At 43.8% G+C, this 24951-nt stretch overlaps 1 protein-coding gene across 1 annotated transcript; it reads right to left on the bottom strand.

Moving 5' to 3' along the window:
* Positions 1 to 530: 530 nt before the first annotated feature.
* Positions 531 to 21033, bottom strand: arsh (arylsulfatase H). Its single transcript, XM_056580048.1, has 11 exons — positions 20870 to 21033; positions 17571 to 17726; positions 15352 to 15473; positions 8290 to 8412; positions 7836 to 8038; positions 5114 to 5334; positions 4576 to 4712; positions 3980 to 4102; positions 2731 to 2890; positions 1852 to 1973; positions 531 to 1478 (listed from the first exon to the last, which is right to left on the bottom strand). Exons 1-11 carry the CDS (start codon positions 21010 to 21012, stop codon positions 1042 to 1044), a joined length of 1947 nt encoding a protein of 648 aa, XP_056436023.1. The 5' UTR covers positions 21013 to 21033; the 3' UTR covers positions 531 to 1041.
* Between the last annotated feature and the right edge of the window lie 3918 nt (positions 21034 to 24951).

Here is a 24951-nt window from a genome sequence, read left to right as displayed (position 1 = left end):
CCTCCCCCAGTGCTGATTGGTCCTGTCCTTTCTACACTTTTGGAAAGGCTCTCAACAAGCAGACAGACAGAATGAGAACTAAGAAGATCAGAACGTCTCATGAGGTGTCAAACTGGATTCAGAGACAAATTGTGAGAATGCACACTTTTTAGCCAGATCACCAGAAGGACAAACAAAGTAGGGAGAGAGAGGGTAGAAATGACCATATTAGGAAAGAAGGAAAGTAGGTACACCCTCACTCAAGATGCATGTGGTGATAGGATCCCAGCAGTGTCACTTTTTACCATTTCTCTCCATCTCTCACACCCACCCACCCACATTAATTACACTATATGTATGTATTGTGTTACCGATATGCCACTTTGAGGGAAAGAAGTAGGGGGTGCCATTAGAAATTACACTCATGTAGATTTCCCATTTTGCACCAAGAGACACCAGTTACATAAGGGCCTCACGAAGGTCGGGAAGTCAAACCTGGTCCAACACTGCCCTCTAGAGTCGAATAGGATTAACTGAAACTCCCAGTGAATTTTTGCAATCAGTACGCGTTCTAGTTTACAATAGATCATCAATTTACTGAAATGTAGTTTGTTAGTGATAACAACCTTTTTGGTAATAGTACTAATAATTAACCCAATTCATTGGATGAGCTGAATTGGCTAAACAATGTTTTGGTACATCACAATATAATAATGAATACATGACAAATTATAATTATTCATAGTATTTATACAATTATTTTATATATCGTTAGTTTCATATAAATGCATCAATTTAACACATTTCTATTTTTTTTGCCCGAAACGTCATGACATTTTCCCATCTGCTTTCTTGCAGACTAATCAACTGGTTGTCAACTCTGCATCCTCTGCATACGGGTGTGTGTGCATTCACATACAGGTGTACGTATTTGCGTGTGTGCGCTTGTCTGCGCTCAGCCCATTGTTTGCAAACATGAACGGACCACAAGGCCACATAGACATGCTTCACAAGCTCCCAGGCTGTCACATGTCATCCGAGCTGGCCAATGAGAGTCCGTCTTCACCCGGGGGGCCGGGAGTTGTCCTGGCAGCCACAGAAGGGGAAGGTCCCACAGCACGGCTGTAACCAGGGCTTCCACAGGATGTGGTCCCAGGACATCTGGTTGGGGACGCCGTGCTCGGGGCCCTGGGTCCGGGGCCCCCCGGTCACAGGGCCCTCGTTCAGGGTGCCCTCGGTTAGGTGCCCCCCAGGCAGGGTGCCCCGGTGTACCGCCACAGCCTCGTCCACGCGCCGCAGGACCTCGGCGAATCTGCGCTCGTTGGCGGGGCTGAGGGGGCGGGACTCGGTGGGGTCGTGGAGGAGGTCATAGACCAGCGGGGGGTCGTGGGAGGTCACTTGATCGCCGTAACAGGAGCAGAACTCCTGGTCGGAGCAGCCGCCCGTGCCCGCCGGGGAGAAGACGGGCGTGACGTAGTGAACCTTGAAGACGGAGTCGCCTGGAGACAAGGACAAACAGGCTTCATGGCTGGAGACCACAGCTCCACAGGGGATTCACACCAGCAACCTTCTTTTTTTTTTCAATAAATGGCATTTTATTACTTATATGATTTTAATATTTAATTTTTTTATCTGGCGAGGTCAAAGAATGACAGAAATAGTTATTCATGATAAATAATGAACTTTCTCATTCTCCGATTATCACTTCAAATCACAGCGGCTGCCCTTACATGACCCTTGACCTTAGTCATTCATCCTGGCTCCTAGCAAGCTCATGGCTACGGTGTTAGGCTCTGTCGGGACCACAGCCCCGACCTCAGGGCCCGAGCGGGGCTGAGGCTGGTGTCCTCTGAGTGGAAGGGAGGGACTCACAGTCAGGGGGCTGCCAGCGCACGGCGTGGAGGTAGCTGCCGCAGTAGTGGAACATGAACTGGTGCTCCGAGCGCCGGCTCCGCCCCTCCAGCAGCGGCATGAGGTCATGGCCGTCCAGCGGCCTGAGGGGACACAACACAGCGTGGTGAAGACCCCCGCTCATGGTGCCCTGCTCAGAGGCTGAATAATGCTCATCCGTTCATTGCAAACCAGCCGCCATTACCCCCTTGTCAGGTCAGATCTGCTTTTATTGGTCCTTTTATTCGATAAAAACACCTCTACACCATCTAACTACACCCACTAACCCCACCCTCTCTATCAGGTAAAACACCTCCTCACCTAACTACACCTACTAACCCCACCCTCTCTACCAGGTAAAACACCTCTACACCTAACTACACCTACCAACCCCACCCTCTCTACCAGGTAAAACACCTCTACACCTAACTACACCCACTAACCCCACCCTCTCTACCAGGTAAAACACCGCTACATCTAACTACACCCACTAACCCCACCCTCTCTACCAGGTAAAACACCTCTACACCTAACTACACCCACTAACCCCACCCTCTCTACCAGGTAAAACACCTCTACACCTAACTACACCCACTAACCCCACCCTCTCTACCAGGTAAAACACCTCTACCCCTTACTACACCCACTAACCCGATCCTCTCTGAGGGCCAGGTAAAACGCCTCTTTCCAGCGACGGTAATAAGTGCAATCGGTCCAAATAGGCAGAGGTACAATAGTAGCACAACTAAAGTCTTTATAAAGTTATTAGAAAATAGATGAGAAATGAGGAATCTGGTGAGCGTTGAGCGGTTTAATCAATAATACAACAGTGATCTAACCCTTTCTCACCCCCCCTCCTACCTGTCCGCCTCCGTGTCCTGGGCCAGGTGCCTGAGGGTGGGGTACAGGTCCATGAGGCTGGTGGGCTGGTCAACCACCCGGCCCGCCGGCAGCCTTCCCGGCCAGCGGAAAATACCCGGGACCCGGATCCCCCCCTCCCAACCCCCCATGGCCTTGCCCCCTGCAGGGACAGAGAGAGGGGGTAAGCTTCCCCCTGCTAGCGTGCTGCGGTGGTGTGCTGATGACAGATGACTGGTGATGACACCAACAGCCGGTTTACAGTAACACAGACACATGTGTACTGCCAGAGGACAAGAGAGCCACTGCAAGGCACATCTGCATTCAATGCACTCCCACTTATGCATATTTATCTCAGGACAATTCATATGTATCACACACAACACTAGTTCTGATGTCTGGATGGTTCCTAACATCCTCATACAAAGACAGAAATAGGGGAATCTGCATTGAGTTATAATGCACCCTAACTCTGAGGCGGGCAAATTCAGAAACTCAAGTACTCAAGGCTTTTAAAGGTTATTTGCTGTTAACCGTGTCAATATTGGTGAACACGTTGATTGATGCGTCTAGGTTTGTAGGGTCTTTTGTGATATTTTTTGTCTGTATAATTGTTTCAGGGCTCTCTTGCTGAAGAGATGTGCCCCCCTGCAGGAGAAATGAACCAAAGGTTAAAGTCAGCTGATCCATTGAAGTTTATTTTATTCTATTCATTAGAAGTATTATTTAAAGGTTGAATTAGTAGTTCAATAACACAAAGAGAAATTGCACAGCAGTCAGTTAAGATTTTATAATGTATGTTGTTTTTTATCTTAAGTTGATTGCAATTTCTATAATTCTTTGTAAATTCTGCTTTATAGGCCTCAAAGTGTCTTAAGATTTTGCCACAAACTAAAATCTAGAACCTCTGTCTCTTCTGCTTTGGTGTTCCCTTCTGAATACGGACAGAAAGCAGAAAAGAGCTTTATAACCCACAAACCTCACCTTACAGATACCGTTGGAAAGTCACCTAAAAACTAGGTGAGACAAAAACTGTTCCATTCTGAAGCCTCACCTTTACAAAAACTGTTCCATTCTGAAGCCTCACCCTTAGAAAAACTGTTCCATTGGGAAGTCTCACCTTAATAAAAGCTGTTCCATTGGGAAGCACTGTCTTTATAAAAACTGTTCCATTGGGATTCCCCACCTTTATAATAACTGTTCCTTTGGGTAGCCTCACCTTTATAAAAACTGTTCCATTCTGAAGCCTCACCTTTATAAATCCCGTTCCAGCCGCCCCGTTGCGGGTCTTCTATGTGTCCGCCGTGGTCTGAGGTGAAGTACATCATGGTGTTGTTGGCCAGCCCCAGTGAATCAACCGTCTCAGTCACTTGACCTGCACAGGAGAGGTAACCTCAGACATTTAGAGGCCCATATAAATTCCATATTTATCACAAATATGTCTTGAAACGGGGCCAGAACTTGCATTAGGTAGAATGATTTGTGTATGTTGTAAACAGGAGCTTCTAATATTCATATCACTTTCTTTCCCTCTGCATCTCCAACTTACGTCAGGAATATGCATCAAATCCCACTAAAATGATGTATGGGAACCTCTGCCATCATCTTTATTTGACCTGAGGTTGGCTTGATGGTGTGAGTGTTAAAGCGGCCAGGCTAATGCAGCAGCGCTTTGAGCATCCATAAATTACTTCACCTGTCTGACCACCACAGAGGATAAGGTTACACTGGAGGGTTAGTTTAAACAAGATTGCAGTACATATTATGGCAGACTTCACTGCATCAAATGTGGATGACCCCTCATCTGAGAAACGAAACATTTCCACAAACACAATCACACACACACACCTATAATCCAGTCCATTTCCTCAACATTGTCACCATAGACACCGTGGCGACTTTTGCCAGCGAAGGCGGGGCTATTGAAGAGTGGCGTGTGAACGTGAGCCAATGAAAAGAAGAGGAGAAACGGCTGATGGGCATTCCTGCGGAGGGAATTATAAATCACTTAAGAACTTCATCCTGATTAAACATGTCCATGGCTTATTACTTGAGGAGCCTACATTGCCTAGTACTCTCTTTAGTGCTCATAAATTTAAGAAAATCGAAAATATGAAACTTAAATGATATTGATATAGAGCGCAACAGTGACCGCTTTATTAAACAGTTATGGTTCCAGAAGTAAATTTCCCATTTATTTTCTCCATTGACATTTCATAAAATCGTTATATAAAGAGTTTTAAGCCTGGAACAAAGCAGAGGCGTAGCCATATGGGCCACGCCAATCAAAATCACTATGGAGAAAATGAATGGGATTTTTCCTTTTTGGAACCACACTGTTGCTCTCTATTAGTCCTACAGATGTACTAATACCTGGAACGTTTACCTTGATATGAAGTGTTGGGCCTCGTTCAGCATCCTCTCAGCCAGGGTCTCCATCACCAGCGGCTGCTCCACCACCTCCTGGTTCCTCATGACGATGCAGTTCCAGGTCTGCAGGAAGCGGAAGGGGACGTACCACACAGCCACCCCCCCAGCGGTGAGGCAGGTCAGCGCGACCAGGAGACCAATGCTGACACTCAGGAGGCCCAGCGCACGAAGACACACCTGAACCAGGAATCCAAACACACCCCCATAAGAAACACAGCCCGACACACTACACACCACCTGCGACACAAGGAGACACACACGTCCCAACAGGGGTGAACAGTCCAGATAAGCTGCAGAAATGCCAAAGACATTTAGAAAGGATTAACCTTTTCAAAACAGATTTGGTTGATCTTTTTTTTTTTCAGCGCTAAAGACTTATGTCAGTGGTCCCGCTGGGTTGTGCCCCGTCTGTCCAACCTGGGGAGCAGGGGAAGCTGCACAGGTCCCAGAGTTCATCCGAAGCCCTGATTCCATCATGGGGTGCAGCCTTGAGACCCTTCTGATCGCATGACCTCAGGTTGTGTTCCATGGATCGGTCTGATTACATGACCTCACGTTGTGTTTCTGTCCACGGATCAGTCTGATCACATGACCTCACGTTGTGTTTCATTAAACAGATCTTTCTGATCACATGACCTCACGTTGAATCTCACTAAACAGATCGTTCTGATCACATCAACTTACGTTGTTTTTCACTTCACGGATCAGTCTGGACTCTAGCCTCCCACGTCTATTTCAACCTTGACCCTACTTTACCATGCTTCCACTTATTTTTTGCCTGCATTAGTTGGCACTCATGCAGACACATTTATCTAAAATTGTACGGTATTGAGCTAGGCACTTCAGCCCGTCGGCAGCTGTATGTAAGCCTGAGGGGCATTAGAGCCAATCAATGCACGCCCTCTGAAATGGCCGTTTGCGCCACTGACAGGCTCAGATTGTTACAGGTTGAGTGGCTGCAGGAGGAGACTTGGATTTAGTGGCATGCTTAGGCAGAACATTGTCGTAGGCAAACACAAGGTTGTGAACATATAAGAAACCAAAAAATGGATATTCCAATTTAGTGTCTCAAGCAAGCAGTGGAACCCGCACCAACAATCCTGTTCAGAACAGAAACCATTCCTCTGACCGGAGAGGGTGAGATTGATGGCCGCGGGGACATCGGCTCTTCAGACCTTGATGTGACATTCCCTTATCACAGGTCGAGTCCCCCAAGGAGGGTCAGCACACACAGCATTTAGAAAAGCACAGAAAAGGCTGAAGAGCTTCTTCGTGGTGTTGCATGAGGAAGACATGTTGCACCAATGGGAGGTAATGCTGGTTAAGGCTGCAACATCAGATGTTTTACTTAAATAGAAAAATACAATGTTTTAATTGTCATAATTATATTGATACAGATTATGAACTATTGTAGTTATTATTCATTTTTATTAACAATAATAAATTATTGTGTAGGTGTGTGTGTGCGTGTGTGTGCGTGTGTGCGTGCGTGCCGTGAGTGTGTGTGTTAGGGGTGTGCCTGAACCCGAAAATGGGATGCTCGTTTATTGCGGGTTGGAAACTTATATTTTCCTGTCCCAATTTGCCAGATAATATTACAATTTAGGGAAATTATAAATTTCCAGCTGAGAAATATTTTATTCAATGCACACCTCTGTATGTTGTTTTTACCACCGACCTCAAGAAACCAACGGCTGCTCCCCAGGGAGTCCTCCCCATCCAACCCACACAGCGTTCTCTGTCTTAGCCCCAACCACCAGCCCTCCTCACTGTTCCTCCACCAGCCTCCCTCTCAGCTCCTCCACCAGCCTCCCTCTCAGCTCCTCCACCAGCCTCCCTCTCAGCTCCTCCACCAGCCTCCCTCTCAGCTCCTCCACCAGCCTCCCTCTCAGCTCCTCCACCAGCCTCCCTCTCAGCTCCTCCACCAGCCTCCCTCTCAGCTCCACCAACAGGCCCCCTCTCAGCTCCTCCACCAGCCCCGCCACCGGGGGGCGGAGCTCATCACTATGACTGGATATCATAGCGAGGGCCAGAGCAGGGTGATACTAAGTGCATTCTGCCTCACTGCTCATCGCCGTGCCAACCAAGCGCTGCAGGGTGCAAAGCCGCTGGGACGCTTTAGTCACACAAACACAAGCCCACGTCCCGCCTCTCACCTCTCACTCAGTGCGCCCCGGCATCGCTCTGCCCTGGGATGGAATGGCACATCCTCATTTAGATTTTCCTTTTATAGCAAAAAAACAAAAGGGCAAGCCGATTCCTCTTTTTGATAATAAACAAGGTAATAGAAATGGATAGAAATGGATAGAAATATATATATTTTTGTCATTCCATTTGACGACCTTGCTGCTGGTGCACTACTACCATCACTCTATGACTAGGCATCCAAAGCGACTTACAATAAGTAGTATTTGTCAGAAGAAAGAGAAACAATATATCTGTCAGTACAGTAAGGATGTTCATAGAACCAAGTGCCAAGCACAATGATCTCTAGGTTAACCCATTCCACATACACAACAAAGATGACTAGGATAAGATGCTACACAATGCTAAGAACTATTTTTAAGTGCCTCCCTCATCCACAAAGAACACTTCTCCTATGTTCATGGTACGCGTCATTGGCATTGTTAGTCAAGTCCCCTTGATTACCCTAACCACCACCAGACACACACACGTACCAGCGTGAGCAGAGCGAGCCCCAGCAGCTGGGATAGGCTCCTGAGGACCTGCTCCACGTCGGCCAGCACGTCAACGGGCTGCCCGGGAACACAGTTGTTGAACAGGGTGAAGGGAAGGCCATAGAAGTATTTGAAGCCATGCTGGTTGGGGTGGTGGCAGTGGTCTCCCCTGCTCACGCAGTTCACACCCAGGTGCCATTTACCTGGAGAGAGAGGGTGAGTGAGTGAGTGAGTGAGTGAGTGAGTGAGTGAGTGAGTGAGTGAGTGAGTGAGTGAGTGAGTGAGTGAGTGAGTGAGTGAGTGAGTGAGTGAGTGAGTGAGTGAGTGAGTGAGTGAGTGAGTGAGTGAGTGAGAGAGAGAGAGAGTAGAGCCCTGACTCTTTATTTCACGACATGCACAGTATTATGCGCTGACAACATATTTATGTATTTAGGTGTAATAAGGGTCTTGTTACCCACGAGGCCGGTGGTGTACCCCTGCTTCTGGAGCCGCTTCGCAAAGGTGGTCTCTGTGGGGGGCAATCCCCCTGACCCAGCCAGAAACAGCAGCACAGGCACACGACCACTGCTGGCCAGCCCTGGGACACACACACATACACACACACACACACACACACACACACACACACACACACACACACACACACACACACACACACACACACACACACACACACACACACACACACACACACACACACACACACACACAGGCGATATGAGCACGTACACACACAAGCATGAGCATATGACACAAACCCACATGACGCATAACACACACAACATAGCATCAATATAGAAACATGCTTGAATGCAGATCCATGCAGTTGACTATTGCATACCAAACCCTTTAATCCGTAGTGCTCATAAGTACTGAACTACCCCCCCCCCCCCCCCCCCCCCCCCCCCCCCCCCCCCCCCCCCCCCCCCCCCCCCCACCCCTTGCAGTAACACTCACTGCAGCTCTGCTGATCAGTAGATGATATCAGGACCACAAACTGCTTATGTCAATGGAGTGCCCCTACATCTGCTAAATAGCAATTTAGTTTTAAAAAGCTTCCGATCTTTATAGAAAATAAAGTATGCACAAAGCACCTGCTTGAGAGAACAATTTAAAAAAAGGATTTACTTTTTACCCCACTTCTTCAAAGTTATTGATTTATTTATAAAATAGCTATTGTTTCTTATTGATTGAGACCTACTCACTCAATCACCTCATGTGGTCTTAAGGTATAATTTTAGATATTGACATCCCTGACATTGTATTGGATTGTGTTTTATACTGTTGGGTCCATTTTCATCTAAGTGAGGCAGTGAATGTGTGTTAACACAAAGCTGCCTAATTTGCCCTGTTGATCAGGTCTAACATTTATGCAATTGTCCAAACATTTTTATCCATTCATCCATTACCTCCAACCCACGCTACCCACGCACAAATGTGGTTTTAGTCGAATCGTACACATACAGCCCATCTCAATCAAAAGGATAATACGATTATCTGATTGGTCAATGTTGCGTTAGACAGATAAAGATATTGATATGCATTTAGCAATTTGGACTCCTAATAAACACTTTCACAGATGCACAGACAGTCAATACCATCAGACTGTTAAAATACCAAATGAAAAAATGTAAAGTATAGTATCAGTCTCAAACTGGTTCACGGTTAGAATGATTGAATGTGTGTGAAGCTGTCTATCTGTCAAAAGGTTTGCCTGTGCACATCTGCCTGATGTTATTCCAAAGAGTGCAGCGCCTGTTCGGCCAGTTGGGAACAGATGGCCTGTCTCGTACCGGACACATAGACCGGTACGAGACAGACGGCCAAACACAACCGTTTATCTAATACGAGGCAGGATAATCCAGAGGAGCGTCATGGAGGATGTAATTGGCTCCTGCTGACCTAGAACGGTCTGTCGATCCCGTTATCGAGACAGTATTAAACAAAGTGGACGGTATATTTTCACTAAAAGAAGAACAATCCTCATCCTCATCTGCAAATCCACTTTACCGGGGTCGGGTCGCGGGGCAGGAGCTCTAGCAGGGGGCCCCAGACTTCCCTTTCCTGGTCCACACTGACCAGCTCTGACGGGGGGAGGCCAGTGTTGAGATATCATCTCTCCACCTAGTCCTGGGTCTTCCCCGAGGTCTCCTCCCCACTGGACGTGCTTGGAACACCTCCCCAGGGAGGCGCCCAGTGAGCAGCCTTACCAGATGAAACACCTCAACTGACTCCTTTCTAAGCAGAGGAGCAGCGGCTCTACTCCAAGTTCCTTCCAGAAAGAACGACTGCAACTAAAGCGTTATGTGATTGGCCGGTGGCCTGTCCAATGGCGCCCAGAGGCATTGTGTCTGCCGCGTTGGAGACACTGACTCCCCTTGGAAAATGGAAAATTAAGGGAGCGGTCCCAGACTTTTTGCAGTTTGCATTGGTCTAGCGATGCCAGGCTAGTCCTTATCCACTCCCTCGAGGAGACATTCAATTCATAGTAGAGGGCAAAAACAGACCATTGGCCATTGGCCATTACTCACCAACAATTACTGCTGATATTCATAACTGCATGACCCCCAGTGGGATATTGCTTTTCATCAACAGTTCTTCTCCAAGTGACATTTATTCATTCACAGTAATGAGCGACCACAGGATTAATCAATAATTAATTTTCGGCGGAGCTCGGCAGCAGTGCGGCAGCTCAGCTCCCGGAGTGCAATCCCTTTCTCCTCCATGTCGTTCAATATGGACTACAGAGAGTCAAGGCCAAAGTTCGTTTCCCCCAATTATTCTCAACCACGTCCGAGATTACCCCCACTACAAGTCTTTACTTGTTGTGGAAGTACCAGAGACGTCAGACGCAGTCTTTATGATTCATAATATCATCCGAGGCGCACATAGCTTTTGGCCGTGATATTAGGCAAGGCAAGGCCAGGCAACTTTATTTATATAGCACTTTTCATACACAAGGCAGACTCAAAGTGCTTCACATATAAACATTGTCATACAATAAAATAAAATAATAGATAAGTAAAAGAAAAACATATGCAAAGAAATGGGTAAAATAGAAAAAGGCATTTTAGTATTAAAATAGAAAATAAAGGCAAAGTTAAAAAAAGCTTTTTAGAAAGTGCAATGTATTTAAGATTTTAGCAGAAAGCTATAGCAAACATAATAGTCTTCAGTCTTGTTTTAAAGGTGCTCAGGGTTGGGGCAAGTCTTAAATCCTCTGGGAGTTTATTTCAGCTATTTGTTGCATAGTAACTAAATCCTGCTTTCCCATGTTTTGTGTTTACTCTGGGGATAATTATCAGATTGGTCTCAGAGGATCTTAGTGGTCTAGAAGGCTGATGTAGTGGAAGCAACATGCAACATGATTTTAAGCAACATGCAACATGATTTTAAAATCAATTCTCTGACCTACAGGAAGCCAATGTAACGATTTCAGAATTGGTCTTTGTTAGAACTCTAGCAGCAGCATTCTGAACAAGCTGAAGCTTCCTCAGAGTTTGTTTTGGGAGACCTGTAAGGAGACCATTGCAGTAATCAAGCTTACTAGTGATAAAGGCATGTACAAGTTTTTGTAAGTCTTCGGTGGACATGAGCCCTCTAAGTCTTGCTACATTTTTAAGGTGATAATATGCCGATTTTGTAACTGATTTGATGTGACTGTCAAAATGTAAATCTGAATCCATGATAACCCCTAGATTTCTGGCTTTGATTGAGGTTTTCAGGGACAGAGAGTGAAGGTGTTGGGTTACTTTAAGCCTTTCCGTTTTAGAACCAAATACAATTATCTCTGTTTTGTCCTCATTTAGTTGAAGGAAATTTCGGCACATCCATTCCTTCACTTGCTCAATGCACTGGCACAGCAGATCTATGGGCCGATAGTCATTTGGTGATAGCGATACATAGATTTGCGTGACATCAGCATAGCAATGATGGTCAATATTGTTATTTTGCATGATTTGCCCTAGTGGGAGCATGTAGATGTTGAATAAAGAGGGTCCTAAGATCGAACCTTGTGGGACTCCACATGTCACGTTGGTTGATTCTGATACAAAGTCGCCAATGGAAACAAAGTAGTTCCTATTTTGTAGGTAGGACCTGAACCAATTTAAGACAGTGCCTGAAAGCCCCACCCAGTTTTCTAACCTTTCCAGAAGTAATGTATGGTCTACAGTGTCGAATGCAGCACTGAGGTCAAGTAGCATTAGTATTGAGGTTTTGCCAGAGTCTGTGTTAAGACGGATGTCGTTTACAACTTTAATAAGGGCGGTCTCAGTGCTGTGCAGGGGTCGAAATCCTGATTGGAAGGTGTCATAGCAACCAGTTGATGCCAGGAAGTGATTTAGTTGCTGGAGGACAACTTTCTCAATGATTTTACTTATGAAGGGTAGATTTGATATTGGTCTGTAGTTGTTAATAATAGAGGCATCTAGGCTCCGCTTTTTTAAAAGGGGTTTAATCACTGCAGTTTTCAAAGCTTTTGGGAACTTGCCTGACTGGAGAGAGTTGTTAACTATCTGCAATATGTCTACTGCTAGGCAGTCGAAAACATTCTTAAAGAGGTTGGTAGGTATAGTATCAAGGCAACAGGTGGATGGCTTTAGTTGTGTCACAGTTTCCACAAGATTTTGAGAGTCTATAACATTAAAGCATGCCATCCTTGCCACGTAATTTTTGCCTGAACAGGGTGGTAGTCCAACATTTTTGTTTGACGTGGAGATATTGATGGCGCGTCTGATACCTTCAATTTTATCAATATAAAAAGCTGCAAACTCATTGCATTTCTGCGTGGAATGGAGATCAGGTGGAATCACTGTTGGGGGGTCAGTCTGTCAACAGTTGCAAATAGGTTTTTTGCATTATTAGTGTTGGTTTTAATGATATTGGAGAAAAATATTTCTCTAGCATTTATTTTTTAAGTCTAAATTGTAGGCACGGAGGCTCTCTGTATAGATATCATGGTGAATATGAAGTTTTGTTTTACGCCAGATGCGTTCAACCTTTCTGCATTCCTTTTTCTGTGCTGTTACAGAAGCAGCTTTTCTCCAGGGTGCCTTTTGCTTTCCAGAAATCGTTTTAACCTTATAAGGTGCAATGACATCTATGACTTTCAAAATTTCAAATTAAAGTTTTCTACAAGATCATCAGCAGAACATGGGTTTAGAGGTGGTAGCAAGGAGATGGCCTTTTTAAAAAGAATCTTCATTGATATACCGTTTTTTGACAGTTTGATTTTGTCTGTATGTCGGGAATAAAAGATATGTTAAAGAAAACACAAAAGTGGTCAGACAAGGAAGGATCAGTCACAGAGAGATCAGAAACATTGAGGCCCTTTGTGATAACCAGGTCTAGAGTGTGCCCCTTACAATGAGTAGCCTCTTTCACATGTTGAGACAGTTCAAATGTGTCCAAAATGGCAAAAAGTTTTTTTGCACACTTGTTATTCAAATCATCAGTATGAAAATTGAAGTCACCAGTTATAACTAGACAGTCAAATTCTGTGGAGGTGCTAGACAATAATTCTGTGAAGTCAATCGAAAAAATGTGCAGAATATGTGGGTGGCCTGTAAATAATTAATAGGAGAACTCTGGGGGAGCATTTCAATACAGCACTAAGGTATTCGAACGATGGAAAATCACCAAATAACATCTGTTTCCCCTGAAATACATTTTTAAATATAGCAGCAACCCCTCCACCTCTTTTTCCAGATCTACATGCATCAAAAAAGTTATAGTTGGGAGGAGCTGTCTCTATCAGAACGGTTGCACTGTTAATTTGTTCTAGCCATGTTTCAGTTAAAAACATAAAATCCAGTTTAGAAGTGGTAATAAAATCATTAACTAAAAATGATTTGTTATTAAGAGACCTCACATTAAGTAGAGCCATCCTGATGGTGTTGTTGATAGGCTTTAAGGTTGTTTTTGGTTTGGAGGCAATAGATATGAGATTTGTGAGGTTAGCAGTGTGTCTAAGTTTCCCTTTGTTTACTCTCTTAGTGGTTACAGCATGAATGCGAAAGTTGCCCTGCTTTGACCTAGGCAACCTTGGCAATATTAGATATAATATTATATAAATACAATATTATTATTATTATTATGATATTATATTATATAGATATAGAGCTCCGGGAGTCCGCAAACGGCAACAAATTGGTCAATGGGGAGCAGCTAATTTGCATTAAAGCTACAGACACCAGAAACAACGCATTCTGAAGGGACTGAAACAGATGGGAATAGCAGCAGGCAAGATTTTTTTTCCTAAAAGCTATTTCCAGCAAACAGCTTCAAAAACATGTTTTCTAGAACTCATATACTATGTTTAGTTGTTGGGAAAACACCATAATATGTCTCCTTTAAAGAAAATATTTGTGAGCCATTAAATGTCCAGTGATGTTCCACAACCTAACATTTGGTGGCGGTACTGCACTAACTCGGAATGCTAATTGCTCAAAAAATACAAAGAAGAATGAAATTGCAGCCCTAGAGCCATTTAATATAATATGCCTTTTCACTTTGTGAGTACCTAATAAGGGCTCAGCCAGACACTATGTTGTTGGGAAACAGTCAGAAAGCCTTAACTTACCTAGTACTATGGAGTTTAATAACTTTAGAGCTTCCAATGTAGGTGAAATGGTTTTGGGGAACACTTTCCTATTAACCTTTGAGCCCCTAAGAGGTAGGTTGCTAAGGAAGTTAGCAACTAGGCTTTTGAGAAACAAACCCCTGATCAGAACGTACTGTTGATACATTCATATAACTTCACATGTTCACCACTTCTATATAGATGCAAATGCTTCACCTGGAGCTGCTTGTTCACTTTAGTACTTGATGACATGTAACAATACGTTTTACATCCCAGCCACAGGGTGCCACACTGCCATTTACAGAGGTTTGGTTTGCTGACCAATTTAAAAGCTGCGGCAAAACCAACTTTAGGATCACCTCGGGATAAACGCCATCATTGCACATCAAATGTTATAGTACACAAAACACTATACGTTGATCATTTGAAGAGCCTATCTTTTCATCCTGATTTATTTACGGTGAAAAACAACAGTCGACTATAAAACAATTCATCACAAAAGGTTAATATCTTGATTCCAAGACCACACAATACCATTCAATGACGAAATAATATACCATCATTCATTATTGCAAAAGATTTTGCAACTGAATGTGGTTCTGCTCCTTTATGTACCAGGTCACGGGCAATAGACTAGGGAAGTCTATAGGGGAAGACACTAGGGAAGATATCACACACGGTCCATAATCCATGTGTGGTGTCTTCACCAGTAGCTGCCCTGGTACATGAGAGGAGCAGACCCAGAGTCGTAGTGGTATGAACTGTGTTTCTCCTACAAAGACTTCTTGTGAAACGGGTCTACTGCTTTATAACAGACACAAGAGAGAACTGCAGCAGTGAGTTCGAGCAGTAGTGGAAAACGGTGAGTGGTGAGTGTGAAACTGGCTGCAGCTCTCTCCCCAGGAGGAGCATAACGGAGTGCCTGTGCTCTACCTGAGCGCAGTGCGTAGCGTCCGGTCAGGAACGCCGCACGACTCGGGGTGCACAGAGGAGCCGCCGCGATGTGTTGACTCAGCTTCACGCCTTCCAGAGCCAGGCGGTCTATGTTGGGCGTCCTGGAGGAAAGAGAGGTAGAGGGAAAGGGAGGGAGGGTTAGAGTGAGAGGGAGAGAGTAAGAGAGACCGAGAGACCGAGAGACCGAGAGAGAGAGAGAGAGAGAGAGAATACTGTGGATACTGAATCGATGAGGCCCTCGAAATCACAATTGAAATTAATAATTTTGTTGTTTGTTGTTGGAAAGGGAAAGAGATTAAACCAAACAGATAATGTTGTTTTTGGATTATTATTATTTTTTAAATCGTATTGCCTACTAACGCTTTAAAGCACTATCTAAAAAGCCAAACAGAAAATAGTTAAACAATACAAACATTGGACTAGCTTTTTTTAAGTAAGTTTGCGTTACTAACTCAAAGATGTTTTGCTTTTTTGAAAGACAGATATATATAATACATAGATTTATATGTTCCTATCTGGAATTATCCACCATCTTGGGACAGGGGTGAGCCAATGACTCGTGTATCACCTTCTAGAGGAGTGGACCCCAACCCACTGCTGCTGATCAGGGGCGGACTGGGACAAAAAATCGTCCCAGGCATTTTGAACCAGACCGGCCCACTAAATTCGATAACACACCTTTTCAGTCTTTTTGGTCTCTCGAATGTCTACACCAACCAGGCTTTTAGCTAGCAGGGCGTCTGCCCTATAGTCTACTAAAAAATAAGAAGAAATGGGACGCCCTACTTTTAGGCAGGACGGCCTAAAGACGCCCTATTTTTCTCCCGTTTTACCTGTTAACTTCGCTGAACGTGATCAAAATTCACTGTTTCAGTCGCTTCAGTGCTTAGCGAAGTCTAGAATCATACATATGCCCTGCCAATTAGAAAATAGCATTGCTGTATTCCCGCTACAACAACGTTACATCATGATTCCAACGAAACATTGATTCACGGGCTCGCAGAAGCTACAGAAGACAGCTGTCTCACCGCACGTCACTGAACCTACGGCTGGCTGTTTCAGAGTAGAGTAGGCTGAGGGCTAGCAACAGCTACAGACTTGTCTTGTATTTACAATGCAAACAAACTTGGCCATAGAACATAGGTCCTAAGTCAAACATATTTTAGAGACGTTTTAATTCATGATCAGTAAGCTTACCGTAGGTCGTTGTATCGTATCGCCACCAGCATCACTAGCCGCGTTTACTGTTCCGCATAGATTTCTATGCAGAGCAGAAAATGATCATGTATACGCCTCATTCGGAATACAATTATCTGTTCGGCATAGATTCTATGTCGAATAGAAGAGGTGGTGTAGTACGTTTTAATCGCCATGCATACACTTATTCAGAATAGATTGGGGTTAAATTTAGAGCAGCCGCAGTAATTCGCCATTGGTCCACTGAGCTCCGTCGGTAGGCCTACTTTTAAGCACACCGAACTTCACCGCTGTCAAGGAAAGTGGATTTATTGCCTGATTCACGTCTTTGTTATCACTCCGTAAAAGTAGTCCGGTAAGCGTGTCCGGTTGCTCAATGTGCTATAAATAAACAATAAAGGAAAGGGCACAAAATAAATAAAATATAATATAAGCTAGAGTGAGTGATATTTAATAACACCTAAAACAAGAGTTTGGAAGAGGCAACGAAGAGCTGGGCCTCATGGGTTGAGCGCATGCGTAGAACTGGGTGCCGCGTTGCGTGTATGTATGCAAATCCAAATTCTCTACCTCAATCCGCACAGCTGAGAACACTTCGGCTGTGTAAGAACCAATTTAGAGGTGTTTATTAATAAGGTGGAGATCTTTTCTTACTTTGGACTTCCGAAGTCTGTAAAACACATATTAGAAGACACTTAAAAAAAAATCGAAAAATAGTCACCATGAGTGTGAAGACCGATTGCGAGTAGCAGTATAAAACTCAGTCAGTTCAATTACATAGGTATAGCTCTTGGAGAAAATTACGCTTGTGTTAACCATTGTAGGGCTGATGCGATGATGGGCGTACATAATAGTGATTGGCCGGTGGGTTTATATTTTCGGCCATCGGCCAGTCCGCCCCTGCTGCTGATTACATCATAAATCAACTTATCGATGTACAGATCCTTACAGAGAGAACACAACAGGGTCATAATTAGGACATTGTTTTAAGGTCATATTACCTTATAGTGTGGTTGCCATAGCAGCCCACGTCGCCAATCCCCAAGTCGTCCACCATGATCAAGACGAAGTTGGGCCTTGAGTCAAGTCCTAACCCGGTGACCTCATCAACCCCCAGCATCAGCACCAGCAAAGCCAGAGAGGCCAGCCGGGTGGGCCTGGTGGAGGAAGGTGAACACTAATTCAGCTACAAGTCAAGAAAGACTGCCCCCTCTAAAACACCGAAATCTGGGAGGGGGAGGAGGCATCGATTTTTCATCGAAAAAGTAGTAATTTGGCCAATGCTGTTGTTATGGATTTCGTTAAATACAGAGACTATGGTTGCCTTTTTTTCCAGGACAAATACGTACACAAGAAACGCCGTAGTGTCTCTACCTGAACTGAAGTTTGATGTTTTATGGACCTGTGCAGTGTGGTTCCTCCCCATTTGGTAACCGTTCTATCAACCCTCAAGTCCTCTCAAAATGAGTATCGGTAACAAAATCTCCCATGATGCATCCTCAAAACGTCCAAATGTTGCACCAATGTAGACTAGGGGAGAGCCGGGTCGATTGAAACACGGGACGATTGAAACACAGCGATTTCCTCGAAAACAATGCAAGGCATTCACGTCAAATTTCGTCACTACGTTCAGCACGCAAGACTGACCAACCCCGGGAAATTTCGTGCAATGACCTGACCACCATTCAAATGTTATCCGCCGAACCTGTTTTCGAGTGCGCCAAGTAAAATCCTTCCTGTTTTTTTGTAATAAATAGTTGTGTTTTTCGTTTCATGCCATAATAATATGACTACACAACCGATGAATTAGTACTTAAACCTGTGCTAAAGTGTGCAATGTCAGAGTTTTGAAGTTTAGAGGTAAAAAGGGTTAAAGTGTCGCTGTCGGGACGATTGAAACAATTGTTTCAAACGCAACAGTTGTCATGTTATCCAATGGACCTGGTAGTTTTTGTTTAAAATAAATAAAAAGATGTTCATCTGTGTATCCCTAAACATGACTTAGGACTGGGAAATAAGTACATTTAATGCAAATTTAGTCGTCCAAAAGAAGAAAGGTGAGTTTTAAACGAAATGTTCACCCAAAAATATATTTGACCTACTTATATTATGCGGAATTATGTGAAATTGTAGCAATGACGAGTACACTAGTATGTTGTCCAGTATGTTGCATAAAAACAAGAGTACGGTCAATAGTTTCTTTTTAAAATATGCTGTTTCTTTCGTCCCGCATGTGTGTTTCAAACGTCCCGACTAGGCGGGGCGTTTGAAACAAAAAAAATAAAAAAAACAGCTCGATCATCCAACACGTGTGTTGAATTACGCTTGTAACCAGAGAACACACATGTGAGTTGAGTTGTTGATCACATGTTGAAATTATTTGTATACGTAACGTCATCTTTGGAAAAGACGTCTAAGTGTTTCAATCGACCCGGCAGCAGCAGCAGCTTTGCTGCTAGATGAGAGTGCACCTTAGGAATTGTAGTTGTTGTAGGTTTGGCTATGAGGGGCCGTTTAGGACATAACTAATTGAGACACTCTCACACACATACCTATGAAACACTCTTACACTCACTACTGAAACGCTCACACACTCACTACTGAAACACTCACACATACATACATACTCTTCTGAAACACTTACACATACATATGAGAAACACACACGCATACATACATACATACCTCTGTGGCATATACACATACATATGAAATGCTTACATTCATACAAGTGAAACATTTATACGTTTCTATCTGAAACACTCATGCAAGCACATATTTGTATAAATGTTTCAAATGTATGAATACGTTTTTCAGTTATATGTATGTATGCTCTTACATGAGGATGTGCAAGCGTTTCAGAAGAGTATGTATGTATGTGTGAGTGTTTCAGTAGTGACGGTGAGAGCGTTGACATTTCAGTCACGCTCTTCACCGTTGGCTTAGATTGGCTGAAATGTCACGCTCTTCACCGTTGGCTTAGAAACCGGCACTCTTTGTTCCCGCCTTCCGGTTTAAATGCCGACCTTGACCTTGGAATTTCATGCACACATACCTATGAAACACTCTTACATTCACTATTGAAACGCTCTCACCGTACCTACTGAAATTACTGGTATGAATACTACATGTGAAACGCTTGCACCAGTGGCGTAACTATCGGTAAGCAGGGTATGCGGGCGCGTACAGGCCCGGGCCAATCAGGGGCCCCAAAAAATAATAATAATAATAATAATAATCGCTCCCCCCACCCCCAAGTCAAAAATCGTAACGAACCCCCCCCCCCCCCCCGTCAACAATCGTAACGAACCCCCCCCCCCCCCGTCAACAATCGTAACGAACCCCCCCCCCCCCCCCCCCTCAACAATCGTAGCGAAGCATTGAACATCCTGCATACGGGCCCGTCGTCGCCTTGTTACGCCACTGGCTTGCACATCCTCATGTAAGAGCATACATACATATAACTGAAAAACGTATTCATACATTTGAAACATTTATACAAATATGTGCTTGCATGAGTGTTTCAGATAGATACGTATATATGTTTCACTTGCATGAATGTAAGCATTTCATATGTATGTGTATATGCCACAGAGGTATGTATGTATGCGTGTGTGTTTCTCATATGTATGTGTAAGTGTTTCAGAAGAGTATGTATGTATGTGTGAGTGTTTCAGTAGTGAGTGTGTGAGCGTTTCAGTAGTGAGTGTAAGAGTGTTTCATAGGTATGTGTGTGAGAGTGTCTCAATTAGTTATGTCCTAAACGGCCCCTCATATTTGGCGAGTCAGACGCGCAAAAGTTTTTTGCAACTTTTCTAGATAGCCATCTAAATTGATTACACTGATATGGCCTCGTCACACCTTGTAGTTATCTCCTGTGAACACAGGCGTATACACAGAGCTTTAGCAATCATTTGAAAGTATGACCTGCTATTCTAACTTTATACAGGATATTAATATTTATATTACACTGCCTTTTCATTGTGCCACCCAAATGTTTTACCAACCCCTGCTGGATTCCCCTTTTCATATTGATCTTATCAATATAAAAATCAAAAGTAGAAATCTAAATTGGTAATTGCACTCACTTTGCAAGGAAGTTACATACCAGTGTATAATTTCCACATCCAAACAGCAAACATTTATGTTTCGATATATTGAGCGGCCATTATTCTTTAAATAATCATTGTACAAGTGTAACTACCCCTTGTACTCATGAGTCAATGTCCTGAGTCGTAAGTCAATGTATAGTAAACCTTACCCAAAGGTAAGACAGATGCAACAGAAAACATTGACTTACCTGAGAAGGTATGGCGTCATGTCTATAATAAATGGGAGCGCAAAAGACTTTAAGAGGCGCGCGCAACTAACGCAGCCGTGCAAGCGTATTATTACGGCGTGCACGCGTATTATTACGACGTCCAGGTGCATTACATGGTGCATTATAGAGCTCGTAAGTCGCCATTGCTCATGGGACCTATGAGACCGAAAAAAATGAATGGGTGTCAATGGAGAGAAAGTAATTATTTTCTGATCCCAGTCTTTATATGCCCCGGATTACACATATGTTGTTTGTGGATTTAAATGATAATTTTTCATGCAAAGAAAACTATAATTTAGCGGGTAGGAGTTTGATACGGTTAGTTTTTGTGTGGGGCGCTTTGTGGACTACAACTCCCGCTGCTCTCGACGCGTATATGATATACGTCACCACTACTCGGAAACAGATCCCGCAGTCGTAACATGGCTGTGTGTGTGTCTTTGGTGCACTTTACCACCTTCTTTCAAGGAGAGCACAAAAGCCTTGATAGAGGTGAAAACCACTACAAATCTGGACATGTGGAGAGTTTTAGTTTTAGCACTGTGAGTTGAGAAGTGGAGGGAATGTGTTATGTGTATTGATGTGACGTCACATATGCGACGTGTAGTCTTTCTCGTTGGGTATTTTCCACGGGACTCTCTAAATCGACGCCACTTCGACCTGGGCGGGACTTTACGTCCTACGTCACTCGCTATGGGTGTGCATGTGTGCCCATATCCGTCACTCGCGATGGGTGTATATGTGAGAAAGGTTTTGGCTTTAGTGTCTATGGGTTGGTAATAACGGTTCTGATGATTTTTCTGATGGAAAAGTGGTCTTTTATTTCCATAATCTTTGTTCAGTGAACGCATAAACCCGTTTGTTAGTTAGCAGTTAAACAAAATGCGATCTCTTTGTTTACAGTTACCAACGACCAACTGATGATTGGGGGTTCGATTCCCTAGTGATGCAAGGTTTTTTCTTTCATTTTGGACTGCACACACATCGCGAGTGACGGATACTTGCACAATGTACACACATCACTGTCTTTACAATTTCTAGGCAACCGAAGTTTAAAGATTGTCAAGTGGTTAACTCTTGAATCGCATGTACTAAGACCTGATGGGTTAGTGGTCAGAGAACAACTCATTAACGCGGGGATAAGGGGTTCGATTCCTTAATGAAGCTAGCTTTTTTCTTTCATATTGGACTGGATGTTTGTATGCCATTTTGCGTAACTTGTAGTTTATGATGAAGAAATGTTACTGGGGTTAAGGTTAGGGTAACGCTAAGGGTAAGACACAAAGTGTTTTTGCAACACAATATTTCTTACAATAACAAAGTCCAAAGTTTTGATGACTCCAGTTGGAAACTTAAGATACCTAGAGAAATGCGTGAGTGCTCACAAAACATCAACAAGTCACCAGTGTGGTACAGGGTGATCATTTCTGATATACAGTACAAAAGCTGAAACTATTAGCCAGGAGTGGGAAAGATGCAGACGCAGACGTGGGAAGCATTAAGACGCACCAACACACAGTTGCCTGTTGCAAAATGGTTCAGAGTTTAATATAAATAGTTAGGGTTAGCTGGTATGGCGTTATCTGGTATGGCTATAGTCTAATGTTAGCTTAGTTCGTGTTGTTTCGTCATGTTAATCGCTAGTAATAGTAAGTCATTTGTAGAAATATAGCCTATCATCACAGACTGTAGGAATGTCACCCACCCTCCATCGCGTACGACACTGACGCTCGTAAGCTGTAGTGCAAGGGAGTTCGTGCACAGATCCCTGAGACAAACGGCTACGCGCACACATGCAAACCCATAGCGAGTGACGTAGAACGTAAAGTCCCGCCCAGGTCGAAGTGGCGTCGATTTAGAGAGTCCCATTTTCCACAGCCTTTAGCTGAATAATCATACAATATACTGTCAAACTCTTTACTTGAAATTTTTTTATTTAGACCCACACAAAACATATGTGTAATCCAAGGCATGTAATGACTGGGATCAGAAAATAATTACTTTCTCTCCATTGACTCCCATTCAATTTTTTCGGTCTCATAGGTCCCATGAGCAATCGCGACTTACGAGCTCTATTACTGCGAGCACTTTTACTGCAGTGTGCCAAATGTCTGAAACCCCCCTTAAATGTGTACTCCTCGCGCAGTCTTCACTTCACTTCAAATCCAAAGTGGAACTCTAGTATTGTGCAGTGCGCTCATCTGAGCAGTAACAGCCTTAGGAAAATCACATTAATGGGGCGCGCACGTAAAGCAGCACGCACTTGAAGCCCTCCCCCCCCCCCCCCCCCCCCCACGCTGATATTGACTGTCGCGCGGACGCTTGTCTTCCTGGCACTATATGGCCAATTATGTATATATATATATATAGACACACACACGCATACATATTATGTATGCGTGTGTATGTATTTCACACACACACACACACACACACACACACACACACACACACACACACACACACACACACACACACACACACACACACACACACACACAAACACACACACACACACACACACACACACACACACACACACACACACACACACACACACAGGAAAGCTGATTTATTCAACTTCATCAGAAAATCCCTGTGTTAGAAGTACACTAAATAACTACAATACATTCGCTACAGCAAGGCAATGCTTTCGATTTGTGTAGTTTTCTTTGAATGATAATGCAAACTGTTTACATTCTGGCACAATCTGAATATTACTCAGTATTTATTTCCTTTCTTGGTCTGTTACTACAAAACACTACTAATCTTCAAGGTTTAGGGTGCATGTTCACGTGTCTATGTTCCCCGGGTCCTATGTTACCCGGGTCCTATGTTCCCCTCTTTGTATGAGACTGGGGAACATAGGACCCTTTTTAAAAAAAAAAGGGTCCTATGTTCCCCACTTTTCCCAAAAAGGGTCCTATGTTCCCCTCTTTGTATGAGACCGGGGAACATAGGACCCTTTTTAAAAAAAAGGGTTCTATGTTCCCCGGTCTGTTACTTTTTCCACCATTACTGCCAAATTCTGGCCGAGATAACTACCATTGCATGTCTTTACCTTTTGTGGAAGAGGGAGAGACGTCTGAGAACCTGACGCAGTCTATTCATACGCCGGTAAACAAACCCCGAGAAGCCCAATCCCTACGAGAGCTCCCCGCGCTATGGCCATCCGGAGGCGCACAGAGCTTTTGGCCGTGATATTATTATACAATTATATTATATAATATACTATAATTTATTAGAGCTGTCAAGCGATTAAAATATTTAATCGTGATTAATCGCATTAATGTCATAGTTAACTATGATTAATCGCGATTAATCGCAAATTCATTTTCTATGCTAAATATCCCTTGATTTTTTTGTGCCATAATTCTTCTCGTTTTAATTCTCTTATCAACATGGTGAAGTGCATCGGCTTGCCTTGTGCAAATGATTTTTTATTGATAACAACATTGGCATATACTGATCAAAACAGGACGATACAAAAAAAGAGCCTATAGTGCAATTAAACGACTGCTTTGAACAAATGTCATTTGAACATAGCAGTCAGGCTACTGCTTATTTGTTTTGAGGCAAAAAAATAAAAATAAAAAATTTTAATAAAATAATTGCGTTAATCGCGCGATAATTTTTTTAACGCCGTTAAAGTTGGTTTGCGTTAACGCCGTTAATAACGCGTTTAACGCACAGCTCTATAATTTATATAAAGAGCTCCGGGAGTCGCAAACGGCAGCAATCACTTTCTCCTCAATGCTGCAGTTCACCCCGGACTGCACTGCACTGAGTTGGCCGGTTGAACGCTGATTGGCTGTTACGTTACACATGTCACTCAGTGGCCACGCTGTTGAACGCCGATTGGCTGTCATCACGCGAATGTCGCGTGATGGACCCTTTTCCCAGCAAAGGGTCCTATGTTCCCCGCTTTTCCCAAAAAGGGTCCTATGCTCCCCGGTATGTATGGCTACAGGGGAACATAGGACCCTTTTTGGGAAAAACGGGGAACATAGGACCTTCTTTTTAAAAAAGGGTCCTATGTTCCCTGAGCGGAGAACATAGGA

Source organism: Gadus chalcogrammus, chromosome 20, assembly GCF_026213295.1.
Source record: "Gadus chalcogrammus isolate NIFS_2021 chromosome 20, NIFS_Gcha_1.0, whole genome shotgun sequence".
In the NCBI taxonomy this organism is placed as follows: Eukaryota; Metazoa; Chordata; class Actinopteri; order Gadiformes; family Gadidae; genus Gadus; species Gadus chalcogrammus.
The sequence above is the reverse complement of the archived record's forward strand: the minus strand, read 5'-3'. Positions and strand labels throughout refer to the sequence as shown.